The sequence below is a fragment of the Phyllobates terribilis genome, unplaced genomic scaffold, assembly GCF_046119375.1.
Source record: "Phyllobates terribilis strain yellow unplaced genomic scaffold, ASM4611937v1 Scaffold_11__3_contigs__length_659146591, whole genome shotgun sequence".
NCBI classification, from domain to species: Eukaryota; Metazoa; Chordata; class Amphibia; order Anura; family Dendrobatidae; genus Phyllobates; species Phyllobates terribilis.
In genome coordinates this window covers 295,866,515-295,879,703 of record NW_027362771.1, presented here as the reverse complement: position 1 = coordinate 295,879,703, position 13,189 = coordinate 295,866,515, and the positions used below count along the sequence as shown (strand labels likewise).

General features: G+C 41.4%; 1 protein-coding gene across 2 annotated transcripts in view; it reads right to left on the bottom strand.

The window, feature by feature from the left end:
- Positions 1-13,189, bottom strand: part of PRKCQ (protein kinase C theta) — a 242,426-nt gene that overhangs the window by 142,427 nt on the left and 86,810 nt on the right. The window contains exon 2 of one of the 2 annotated variants that reach the window (XM_073652454.1): positions 6,952-7,080. In XM_073652454.1, coding sequence (XP_073508555.1) covers positions 6,952-7,072 — 121 coding nt within the window. In that variant the 5' untranslated portion in view covers positions 7,073-7,080. Of the gene's footprint in view, positions 1-6,951; positions 7,253-13,189 lie in introns of those variants that run through there. The other variant, XM_073652453.1, reaches the window with a different exon arrangement.

Sequence of the window (13,189 nt, the reverse complement as noted above, 5' to 3'; positions counted from 1 at the left end):
ATTAGCAACTGCAGCTCTCACAGCTCTGCTGTATTGCAACACTAGTTGCCTGTGAGATGGAAGCCGAAGCTGAGAGGATACCTGCAGATGTGTCAGGTATAATCACACACAGCTCTGCAGATCTCTGGAGTGAGATCAGGAGAGCAGAGAGTAGCCCTTTCTGATAATGCCCGATTTTTTTTAAAATAAACTCTAGATGTAGATTCTTGGAGAGATCTATGTCCGGCCCATAGATCTTAACTGCTCATTTACATATAAGAAAAATGGAGATTTCTCTGGAATAAGATGTCGGATCATAGATATCAAGGAATCATTTTATTCAGCTTCCTGTGACCTGCATGCCCATATAGATGGCTTAGGATCCTACTGAAAAATTCCCTTTAAATTAGTGTCAGAGAGACATTGTACATGCTAGTCACAAGTGAATGTGTTGGGTTTTTGCATTTCTTGTGCAATCCTTTTTGTGGAGCGTGGAATAATTGTTTTTTTTAAAATACAACCCCCCCCCCAAAATCCAGATATTTCCTTCCGACTATCTATCTCACAAAGTGTGCATAAATTTTTTTTACACATTTGTTTTACTTTTACTTATCAAATTTTTTATACATTTAACTATTAATGTCTGCTTTTGCACACCTGCTCTACTGGTTCAAGCTGACAACGGTATACACCATACTGTACCTATACTGCAGTCTGCTGCTAAATTTTGCTTTCTGTACATGTACTGTACTCACCTACCTAGGATTTCTTATCTACTTTTGGCAAGGTGTAAACAATTATTGTTGAAAACACTATCAAATGTTGCTTATAGTGTTGTATAAAATGTATGGTAAAAGATAAAGTGCCAATGGCAATAGGTGCAGTGGTGTAAAATGAAAAAAAAAAATCATACTACAGCTAAGAACATGGGAAACAGTACCACCACTGGCACCAGCTGTCTATGTATAAGTACTACCAAAACGCAGGCCATAATTGTCTTCCTTGCCTCTGATGTTATGGAAGATATGGCACAACATTGTCTCAGTCACAGCAGGATGATGTTACCTCTGACAGCAACACCACCAGATTGAGTCTGATTGAGTGTTCTGAAAAAAAGGTCTTTCTGATCGCAAATGAGTAATTAAGATAATTTTTGGACTTTTTTTTAATTAAGTCTGTCACTGGATCTATTAAAAAGTGCACTGTGTTATTAAATGGGCTGTCAGTTATTACAGGACATCTCATCATGAAGACTGATATGAACAACGCCAGTTTTGATATGCTAGTAAATATAAATTTATATAATGCAAATGAAAACAGGACAATTTTAAGGTGTGTACATTTTTTATATACTAGGTAACCCTCGATTTCTATGGTGAGATCACTTGATATTATTAAGGCTCTGTTTGTGTTAAACAGCATAAAAGGGGTTAGGTACAATCCTAGGAGACCTCTGAGTGTTTCACATGCCTTTTTTAGGGCATTGGAGGCTTTGCAGTATTGTGATTTGTGGCAAACCGATTTGCTGCTAATCAAATTTTTGGGAAAAATTAATCGAATCTGGGAAGTTCAAACTTAAAATATTTAATCATCATAAAAAGCTATAATCAGAAAATGACCTATTGTTTAAATCAGGTTTTGGTGTTTTTTTTTAAATTTTGTCATTTTTTTTATATTTTACATATCACTTTATTAGTAAACAAAATCAGCATCTTGCATTTTTCACACTGAGCACTGGTACTATTTTAGAGTCATGTTTCCTGTTTCAGAAAACAATACATGTGCATTTGGTACAGTGCACAAATTCTCATCTTATTCTTTGTATTGATGCATATAATGAGCACGTGTAAAGGTAATTGTGATCAGATGGGGAACAGGGTCAGTTATGATATCACCTATTTTTATCAGCTATGTATAGAGGTGGTACCTGTCATTGTAATCCTACCTTTGATCATAAGGAGACTTACTTAAAGCTAATCCTGAAATGACAGGGAGTATTAGTTTAAAAAAGCCCCGGTGGCCAGTTTGAAAATTGCAGGATTTCAATTTTTTTTTAAATAAAGATCATAATTAGTGTTGAGCGAGTATGTTCTATTAACCCTTTTGCCGAGTATGCTCGGGCCGAGCACCGAGTATTTACAGCTGCTCGGTGATATGTTTGAATCGCTCTCGTGTGCATGATTTGCAACTGTTTGACAGCTTTATTACATGGGAGGAATGTGTAAGAAATAGACATTCCTCACATGTAATAAAGCTGTCAAACAGTTGCACATGAGAGCGATTCAAACATATCACCGAGCAGCTGTAAATACTCGGAGCTCGGCCCGAGCATACTCGGACAGAACATACTCGCTCAACCCTAATCATAATACAAAAATAAAAATGTTGCAAACATCTAAAAACAATACATTTAACAAAAAAAAACTGATTTAAACAAAAATCTTATTCTGATAATAGCTTCCATTTAACAGAAAAACTTTTTTTAATTTTTACCTTTCTAACCCCTTATAATTTATATAAGGTTAATATATTCATGTTAGGTTTAATGATGTTCATGACCAAATACTGATAGTGGGGCCGTGGCCTATGGTAGAGGATTGTCAGTCCTGGAGGTGAGTATCAATGACCGTGAGATGGAGGAGAAACACTCAAGCACTAGAGTTTTTACCAGCAATTTTTTTTTTTTCATCTCTCTGGGACCAATAATAAAATGCTGTCCAGTAGTGGACAACCCCGTTAAGCAGTGTGTAACTATTTACTGCTTACAGGCTGCAGACAAAGAGAAAGGAGGAGCGAAATGTTTAATTTCATAGGTTATACATTACAAGAAGAAGAAAAACATCTAAAAACCGAAGGTGAGCAGGAAGTATTCCCAATATATTCAGAGTACACCCCACATCCTTAATCGCACTATATCTAGTATATACTACATTGCATGCATGTATGATTTTCTCTTATATTCACTGATGCAATCACAGATATAAATACCATGGGCCCATTTTTACACCAGAATTCTGAAGTAAAAAGCTTTGAAACGTCGCATCATTTTGGAGCAACTATCAGCTGTGCTAAAATTATGCGATTTTTGGCGTTCTGACGCAATTTTCTCACAGCTCCGTTAAAGCAGGCGAACCTGGACCTGGTGACCGCTGCTCATCATAAATTTTACTGGAACTGGAGTAGAATTTGGGCAAGGCGCACACAGAGGTGCACACCACTCCTGATTTATGAGAAGGCGTGCACCTCTTTATGAATCAGGAGCTTCTGACTCCAGCCCATCTCCTTATGAAGGCTCCTGTGAACAATGCCAGTCTTGATGTATTGGGTGTTATATGTTAGTGAATATAGATTCATGAAATGCAAATGACAACGGGGCAATTGTAAGGTGTACACTTCTATTTAGAGGCAGTTTTGCTTCTGCGGCATTGGCCGGGGCATGGTAGTTGGCTGGATCCAGAAATCTGGCTAGCTTCAGAGCAGTGCTTGCAAGCTGTACAGCAAAGAACGTGCAAGCATGTGCTCTTTGCCTAGGAAACTGACCACCTTTCATAAACTGCAGTTGTGGCCAATAACCTTGGCAACAAGCTATAAACTATAGACGAAAAAAATCACTCCATATTGTGCTTAACTAGGGGTGGATTAAGAGTAGCAAGGGCCCCAGGCAGTTTAGAAGGCGCGCCCCCCCCCCCCACACACCTGATGTATCACGTGACATGTCACATGAGCCCCTGTGATAGATCATGTGATAGTTCACGTGAAATTAATTTGGCACAATATTAATTATAATAATTTTTTTTAGGCTGTGTGCCCACTATGCGTTTTTTAAGCATTTCCGCAGCGGCAATTCCGCTGCAGAAACGCTTAAAAACGCTTGGTAGAAGGTCTGCCATGTTCCCCAATGATAATCCGCATGTGCTATGCACATGCTGCGGAAATTTCCGCTGCGGATTATCATTGCGGAAAAATCCGCAGCACTACCAATTATTTTGCGGAAGCGCGGCGCTTTCGCCGCCATTGACTTGCATTGGAACACATGGAATCCGCATCACAGCATCTGTACATGCAGAATCCATGCGTTTCAATGTGCTGATGGTACCCGAGTTTGGAGAAGATGAGACTCTCCTCCGGACCCGGGTACCATAGAACCTGTAAAAAAATAATAAAATAAAAAATAAATATTATACTTACCTTCTGATGGCCCCCGTTGTCTTTATCCGATGCATTCTGGCTTGCTGGTAGCTCGCGATGGTCTGAAAAGGACCTGCCGTGACGTCATTTAGTCATGTGACGGGTCACGCGACCACTGACATCGGCAGGCCATCAGAAGGTAATTATATATTTATTTTTTACCATTCTTTTACGGTCACACTATATAAATCCATGCCGGTTGCATGGATTTATATAGTGTGACCAAGTTGTCAAGCACTTTCCAAGTGATGCTAAAATCGCTTGGAAAGCGCTTGTCAACCCACATGCAGAAATGCATGTGAAGAACGCTTCACATCCGCATGTCCCTGTCAGGAAAAACGCATGTACAATCCGCATGTACAATCCGCATGCGTTTTTTCTTCCCGGGAGATGCAGAAACGCTCAAAAAAAATCCAGAGCATTTCTGCATCGTGGGCACATAGCCTTACATTAATTGTATGACTCAATATTGAGCACACGTAGCCATCTATACACAGCAGGAGGCCGCACATAGCCATCTATACACAGCAGGAGGCCGCACGTAGCCATCTATACACAGCAGGAGGCCGCACGTAGCCATCTATACACAGCAGGAGGCCGCACGTAGCCATCTATACACAGCAGGAGGCCGCACGTAGCCATCTATACACAGCAGGAGGCCGCACGTAGCAATCTATACACAGCAGGAGGCCGCACGTAGCCATCTATACACAGCAGGAGGCCGCACGTAGCCATCTATACACAGCAGGAGGCCGCACGTAGCCATCTATACACAGCAGGAGGCCGCATGTAGCCATCTATACACAGCGGGAGGCCGCACGGCGCCATCTATACACAGCGGGAGGGTGCACGGCGCCATCTATACACAGCAGGAGGCCGCATGTAGCCGTCTATACACAGCGGGAGGCCGCACGGCGCCACCTATACACAGCGGGAGGCCGCACGGCGCCATCTATACACAGCAGGAGGCCGCACGGCGCCATCTATACACTGCAGGAGACCGCACGGTGCCACCTATACACAGCGGGAGGCCGCACGGCGCCATCTATACACAGCAGGAGGCCGCATGGCGCCATCTATACACAGCCGGAGGCTGCACGGCGCCATCTAAACACAGCGGGAGGCCGCACGGAACCCCCCCGAGACAGCAGGAGGCCGCACGGCGCCATCTATACTCAGCAGGAGGCCGCACGGCGCCATCTATACTCAGCAGGAGGCAGCACGCAGTCACGCACGCACACAAACATATACAGACATATAAATACACGCATAAACACATTTGAAACGCAAAAATACATATAAACAGACATCACACAATGATATCTGCCTGCACACACACACACACACACACTCACCATCCCCCGACTCGGCTCCAGTGGTCCTGCTCCCGGCTCCAGTGGTCCTGCTCCTTGCCGGGTGCGCACTGCGTGACGTCACAGCTAGGAGACACGGCCGCGCACAGGGCCGTGTCTCCTAGTCTCCTAGCAGTGATGCGGCCGGGCCAGCACAGGGAAGTTAACTGCTGCAGTGCTGGCCCGGCCGAAGAAGAAGCATCGGCCGTGCGCCGCTGCTGGGGGAGCGGTCCGGGGGCCCCCCCGCCACTGTCTGCCGGACAATAATGAGGACAATCTGGCCATAGACACCCCGGAGCCCCGGGCCCCCTGGAGGTTCGGGGCCCCGGGCGGTAGCCCAGATCGTCCTCATTATAATCCGCCTATGGGCTTAACTGTATGCAAAATGTGATCATTATTTTCATGCATGAACCACAGTTCTATGATAGTTATTTATTGTCTTCAATAATTAAACCTAACAAATAAATAAATTCCAATAAATAAACAATGGTCCAACAGGATCTATCAATTTCCATTTGAAACAAATATACCTGCACATGAGGCTTCAGATATTAAAAGGACAAAGAGCAGTTAAAAGGAATCTTCACCATTTTTTTCTACCTAATATGAGAGCAGCATAATGTAGAGACAGAGAACCTGATTCAAGTGGTGTGTCACCTAATGGGCGGCTTGCTGTGGTTTTGTTAAAATCACTGATTCCTCAGCAGGAGTTTGTCACTAGAGGACCAGTAAACTAGCAGCTATCTAGTCCTCCATATTCAAGAGCCCTGTATAAACCCACCTCCCCACATTATTGACATTTTCTGGCTATGCACAGTGTACACAGATTGCTGTCAATCATTGTTGTGGATGGGGTTATACATAGCTGAGCTTTCAGAGAATTAGTACTGTAGATCTGCAGCAGATAAAACAGTGATTTCATCAAAACTTTTGCACGTAATAAAGTAAGTGACACATTGTTGGCATCAAGGTCTCTGCCCCTACATAATGCTATTCTCAGATGGGATAGCAAAAGCCTAAGGACAGATTCCGTTTAAATGGATTCTCTGGTAAAAACAAGTTATCACCTAACCATGGGATAGGTATTAACTAATTGATCAGTAGGGGTCCAACCTTTGTGACCTACATTGGTTGGCAGAACCGGGTACTTTTATTCACGTTAGAATGCAGCGGCAGTGGGCATGGTCGACTGCCACACCATTCACTCCCTATGGGTCTGCCGAGCTATGTGCTTGACTTTTTTTGGCACCCCGATAAAAAATAAATGGAGCAATGGATGGGTGTGCACACTGCCATTACATTCTAACGGATAAAAAGTGCCCCAGTGGTGATAAAAGATTCCCATTCTGCTCATCCCAGCATCTGGACACCCACTGATCAATAACTTATCACGTATGGGAATAAGCATAAGAACATATAAGCAGACACATACCTGTCTCCACAGCTTCTTTCACTATTACAGCACAATAGGGTCTCTGCATGGCATCTCCATTTGGTGGTGTGTATGGCCCGACTTCAAAGTTGGACAAACTTATTCGTAGAAACGGAGACATAGCTTTTCCTGTGTAACAGTGAGACATGAAAGTTGTTTATAAATGACACGTTCCTTTCCTTCAGCTGCTTATCTATCAGGAAGAGCCCAAAATGAGCATTTGTAGTAAATGTATGATCTGTATAGCAGGAAGCGATACAGTGGTCTATGTGTTGGCAAATGTGTCATCTGCACTAACTTCAGCTCTGACTTTCCAGATTTATCTGGCCGCTTACAAATGTCAGCAGCACCTGCTGTTATCAATTTCCAACATTACAAGACACTAACATAACTACAGTAAGCGTAATGCACGGGTTATAGAAACAAGCCAAGTGCTAGCAGGGAAGTCAGGAGTGTATGTCTGTGTCTCACCGACAGTGACTGACTCACTATTGTAATATAATGAAAGGAAACTATTGTTTGAAAACAAGATATTGTTTAAACCTAGCTTTTATGTCAAGCAAACAGCACTTTTAAATGTTGGGTTTATGGTTTCACGTTGTTATACGGTGTGTGTGTGTATATATATACAGTACAGACCAAAAGTTTGCACACACCTTCTCATTTAAATTTTTTTCTGTATTTTCATGACTATGAAAATTGTACATTCACACTGAAGGCATCAAAACTATGAATTAACACATGTGGAATTATATACTTAACAAAAAAGTGTGAAACAACTGAAAATATGTCTTATATTCTAGGTTCTTCAAAGTAGCCACCTTTTGCTTTGATGACTGCTTTGCACACTCTTGGCATTCTCTTGATGAGCTTCAAGAGGTAGTCACCGGAAATGGTGTTCACTTCACAGGTGAGCCCTGTCATGTTTAATAAGTGGGATTTCGTGCCTTATAAATGGGGTTGGGACCATCAGTTGTGTTGTGCAGAAGTCTGGTGGATACACAGCTGATAGTCCTACTGAATAGACTGTTAGAATTTATATTATGGCAAGAAAAAAGCAGCTAAGTAAAGAAAAATGAGTGGCCATCATTACTTTAAGAAATGAAGGTCAGTCAGTCCGAAAAATTGGGAAAACTTTGAAAGTGTCCCCAAGTGTAGTTGCAAAAACCATCAAGCGCTACAAAGAAACTGGCTCACATGAGGACCGCCCCAGGAAAGGAAGACCAAGAGTCACCTCTGCTTCTGAGGATGTTTATCCGAGTCACCAGCCTCAGAAATCGCAGGTTAACAGCAGCTCAGATTAGAGACCAGGTCAATGCCGCACAGAGTTCTAGCAGCAGACACATCTCTACAACAACTGTTAAGAGGAGACTTTGTGCAGCAGGCCTTCATGGTAAAATAGCTGCTAGGAAACCACTGCTAAGGTCAGGCAACAAGCAGAAGAGACTTGTTTGGGCTAAAGAACACAAGGAATGGACATTAGACCAGTGGAAATCTGTGCTTTGGTCTGATGAGTCAAAATTTGAGATCTTTGGTTCCAACCACCATGTCTTTGTGCGACTCAGAAAAGGTGAACGGATGGACTCTACATGCCTGTTTCCCACCGTGAAGCATGGAGGAGGAGGTGTGATGGTGTGGGGGTGCTTTGCAGGTGTCTCTGAACAGTATAACAATGTACCACAACTCGAGAGTCTGCCAAATCTTTCTGAAGGTCTTTTGCAGTCAAGGGGGGTTTTGATTTGCGTCTCTAGCAATCCTATGAGTAGCTTTCACTAAAATTTTGCTTTGTCTTTCAGACCTTATCTTGACCTCCAGTGTTCTTGTTAACTGCCATTTCTTAATTACATCTTGAACTGAGGAAAGGGCAACTTGAAAACGCTTTGCTGTCTTCTTGTAGCCTTCTCCTGCTTTGTGGGCCTCCACTATTTTTATTTTCAGAGTGCTAGGTAGCTTCTTAGAAGAACCCATTGCTGCAGTTTTTTGGCACAACGTTAGAGGAGGCTGGGTTTTTATAAAGCTGGGAAATTTGCATCACTTGACCTTTCCTAACGATGATAGTAAAGAAGCCATAACCCTAACAGGCTATTTAAGGTCTGAGAACTTAGTCAAAGTTATCTGAGCACACAAATCTCCAAGGGTGCCTAAAATTTTCTATTGGCCCATTTTGCTTTTTGTAATTTTTAACACATAAAAATTACAATTTTTTTTGCGTAAAATACAAAGGAGATGTGTCAACTTTAACTTTAGCCCTTTTAGAGATCATTTCATCTATATATATATATACATATACACAGTATTTATGTACAGCAGGTGAAATAAGTATTGAACACATCATGGCCAAAAGTGTTGGCACCCTTGACACTGTTCCAGAAAAAGAAGTATTTCTCCCAGAAAATTATTGCAATTACATGTTTTGTTATACACATGTTTATTTCCTTTGTGTGTATTGTAACAACACAAAAAAAACATAGAAAAAAAGGTAAATTGGACATAATTTCACACACAATCCCAAAAATGGGCCAGACAAAATTGTTGGCACCCTCAACTTAATATTTGGTTGCACACCCTTTGGAATACCTAACCCTCCGTCACATACAATAGGCCTGACAGGCACATCTCTTTTACTTTCATTTCTCCTTCCTCACCAGATTGTGAGGAAATCCCCTCCCTCCAGGTAGTCTCCTGTCTCTAGCAGCTCTGTGAAACCTTATACCACAGTTGGATTGCAGAGCTTCAGGAGGACAGATATAACTGCGCTAATCTCTCAGGCTCATTGTATGTGAACATGTCACACTCAATAAGGTTGGTATTTTATGTTTTTATTCATCACAATTGTTTATTTAGCTTGTTTTATGAATGTATAGCACAAAGTATGAGGATATTTCATAGAAATAAGGCAGATTAAAAAAGATAGTGCGCTGCTCAGGCATATACAGTAGTTCCCTAACACATATTCCTTCTCTCGCTTCAGATTATCTGCTGAAATGGAGAGGAAAATGTACAATTTATCAAAAAACCTTGATGTTGAGGAAGTAACAAACATGCTGTTAGATGATGCAGACCCCACACTGAATGAGGATTTAGGAGAGGTAAGTGAGATTGATTCTCAAGATGAGGTGGAAGTATGTGAAGTGGATTCTGAAACAGAGCAAGATGGTGACAGTAATGAGGATGAAGATGTAGAATCTTATTATATGGGAAAAGATAAAAAAACCCAATGGAACAAGAAGCCACTCCAGAAAAAACGTAGGGAACCTCAAAACATTATTACTCACCTTCCTGCAGTTATGGGAACTGCAAGTAATGCAAAAACTGCAGTTGAATGCTGGAATAGTTTATTCACAGATGACATTTTGGACTCTATTGTCACATATACCAACCAATATATAGACATTATAAAGGACAAGTTCATCTGCAACAGAACCATCAAGGCCACAGATGAAATAGAACTGCGTGCTTTTTTTGGATTATTATACCTTGCAGGAGCTTATAGGGAAAATAGACAAAGTTTGGAGGAACTTTGGAGTAAAGATGGGGATGGAGTTGAAAAATTTGGCCTTGTTATGTCCATAAACAGATTCAAGCTTCTAATTCGTTGCCTTCGGTTTGACGACAGAACTACCCGAACCGAACGTAAAACACATGACCGACTTGCTCCAATTCGTGATATATTCCAAAAATTTGTTGAAAACTGTAAAAAAAGCTATTGCCCTGGGGAGAATCTCACTATTGACGAAATGCTCCCTGGTTTTCGTGGTAAATGTGCCTTTCGTCAATATATTCCATCAAAGCCTAACAAATATGGAATAAAAATGTATGCCCTTGTTGATGCCAGTAAGACCTACACTTACAACCTGGAAGTTTATGCAGGAAAACAACCAGAAGGTCCTTACTGTGTCAGCAACAAACCCAGTGATGTTGTAAAAAGACTGGCTGAGCCCTTATTTGGATCGGGTCGCAATATAACAGCTGACAATTGGTTTTCAAATTGTGATCTGATTGATTATCTGAAAATGCAGAAGCTTTCATATGTCGGAACTGTAAGAAAAAATAAAAAAGAATTGCCTACACAGTTTGTAAGTGTGAAAGGGAGACAACAGTACAGCAGTATGTTTGCATTCCATAATGGAAAGGTTTTGGTTTCCTATGTACCACAAGCAAAAAAAATTGTACTTCTTCTATCAACACTTCATGATGATGATGCCATTGATCCTGAGACTGAGGCACAAAAAAACCCGGAGATAATTACATTTTATAATGCAACCAAAGGGGGTGTTGATACAGCTGATCAGATGTGCTCAACTTTCAACGTCAGCAGAAACACCAAACGCTGGCCAATGGTCATATTTTTTGCTATGTTGAATTTGGGTGGTATAAATTCACAAGTCATTCACCTTGAAAACAAACTTGAACCACTCCGTAGACGATTCTATCTGAAAAAATTGGCCCATGAACTAGTGCTTGGAGAGCTACGCAGGAGAAGTATGAAAACAATCGGTATCCCCTCTCGCCTTCAAGTTCAGCTCAAAAGATTCCGCCCAGAACATGATAGTGAAAATTCACCACCTGCACTACCTCCCAAAAGAAGAAGATGCACCACCTGCACCACGGAAAGCGGAATCAGAAGGCTTTCTAATTATGAATGTCACAAATGTCATAATGCAATCTGCCTGACACATGCAAAAATGATGTGTAATTCTTGCTCTTTGCTCTGCAAGTGTAATTTTTCTGGGGAAACTTCAGGATCTAATTCTGATTGAATATGTGTTTAATAGTACTTAAGGTACCTTAAAATTAAGTTTGTTTCCTTAAATTTTCTTTGTAGAGTTTTTTGACAGAGTCGAACTGGGGACTATTTGGCGGGAGTTTTGAAATGTTTGTATTTCAGAGTTATTAGTTTTATGTTAAGTAAATGGTTTTTTTTTGCACCTGATTATGTGTAGTCTCTTTTATTACATCCCTATGAAGGTCACTGATCACTTTTAGAGCACTGAAATTGCAAACATTAGATATTATAGGTATTTTTCTAGCCTGCGCCTGACAGTCACATTGTATGTGAACTCGTTAGAACCGATATTGTATGTGACGGAGGGTTAACTGCAATCAATCGCTTCCTATAACCATCAACAAGCTTCTTATACCTCTTAACTGGAATTTTGGACCCTCTACTTTTGCAAACTGCTCCAGGTCTCTCATATTTGAAGGGTGCCTTCTCCAAACAGCAATTGTAAGATCTCTCCACATGTGTTCAATGGGATTTAGATCCAAATTTATTGCTGGCCACTTCAGAACTTTCCATTGCTTATTTTCCATTAATTTCCGGGTGCTTCTGGAAGTATGTTTGGGGTCATTATCCTGCTGGAAGACCCATGACCTAGGATGCAAACCCAGAATTCTGACACTGGGCACTGCATTGCGACCCAAAATCCTTTGGTAATTTTCAGAATTCATGATGTCTTGAACACAGTCAACACATCCAGTGCCAGGGGCAGCAAGACAACCCCAAAGCATTTTTGAATCTCCATCATATTTGACTGTAGGTGCTGTGTTCTTTTCATTGTAGGCCTTATTCTGTTTTCGGTAAACAGTAGAATGATGTGCTTTACCAAAAAGCTCTATCTTGGTCTCATCTGTCCACAAGACCCTTTCCCAGAAGGATTTTGACTTACTCATGTACATTTTGGCAAACTGCAGTCTAGTTTTTATGTGTGTATGTCAGCAATGGGATCCTCCTGGGTCTTCTGCCATACTGTTTCATTTCATTCAAATGTCGACGGATAGTTCGCTCTGACACTGAGCTTGCAGGACAGCTTGAATTTCTTTGGAGCTTGATTGAGGTTGCTTATGCACCATCAGGACAATCTAGCGTTGCAACGCTTCATCAATTTTTCTCTGCTGTCCACGTGCATGGAGATTAGCTACACTACCATGGGTTGTAAAATTCTTGACTATGTTGCGCACCATAGACAAAGGAACATCAAGATTTCTGGAGATGGACTTGTGACTTTGAGATTGTTGATATTGTTCAACAATTTGGGTTTTCAAGTCATCAGACAGTTCTCTTCTCTTTCTGTTCTCCATGCTTAGTGTAGCACACAAAGACACAATGTAAAGATGAAATCAGGTTCCCCTTGTTATCTGGTTTCAGGTGTGATTATCATATTGCCCACAACTGTTACTTGCCACAGGTGAGTGTGAATGAGCATCACATGCTTGAAACAAAGTTGTTTACCACAAT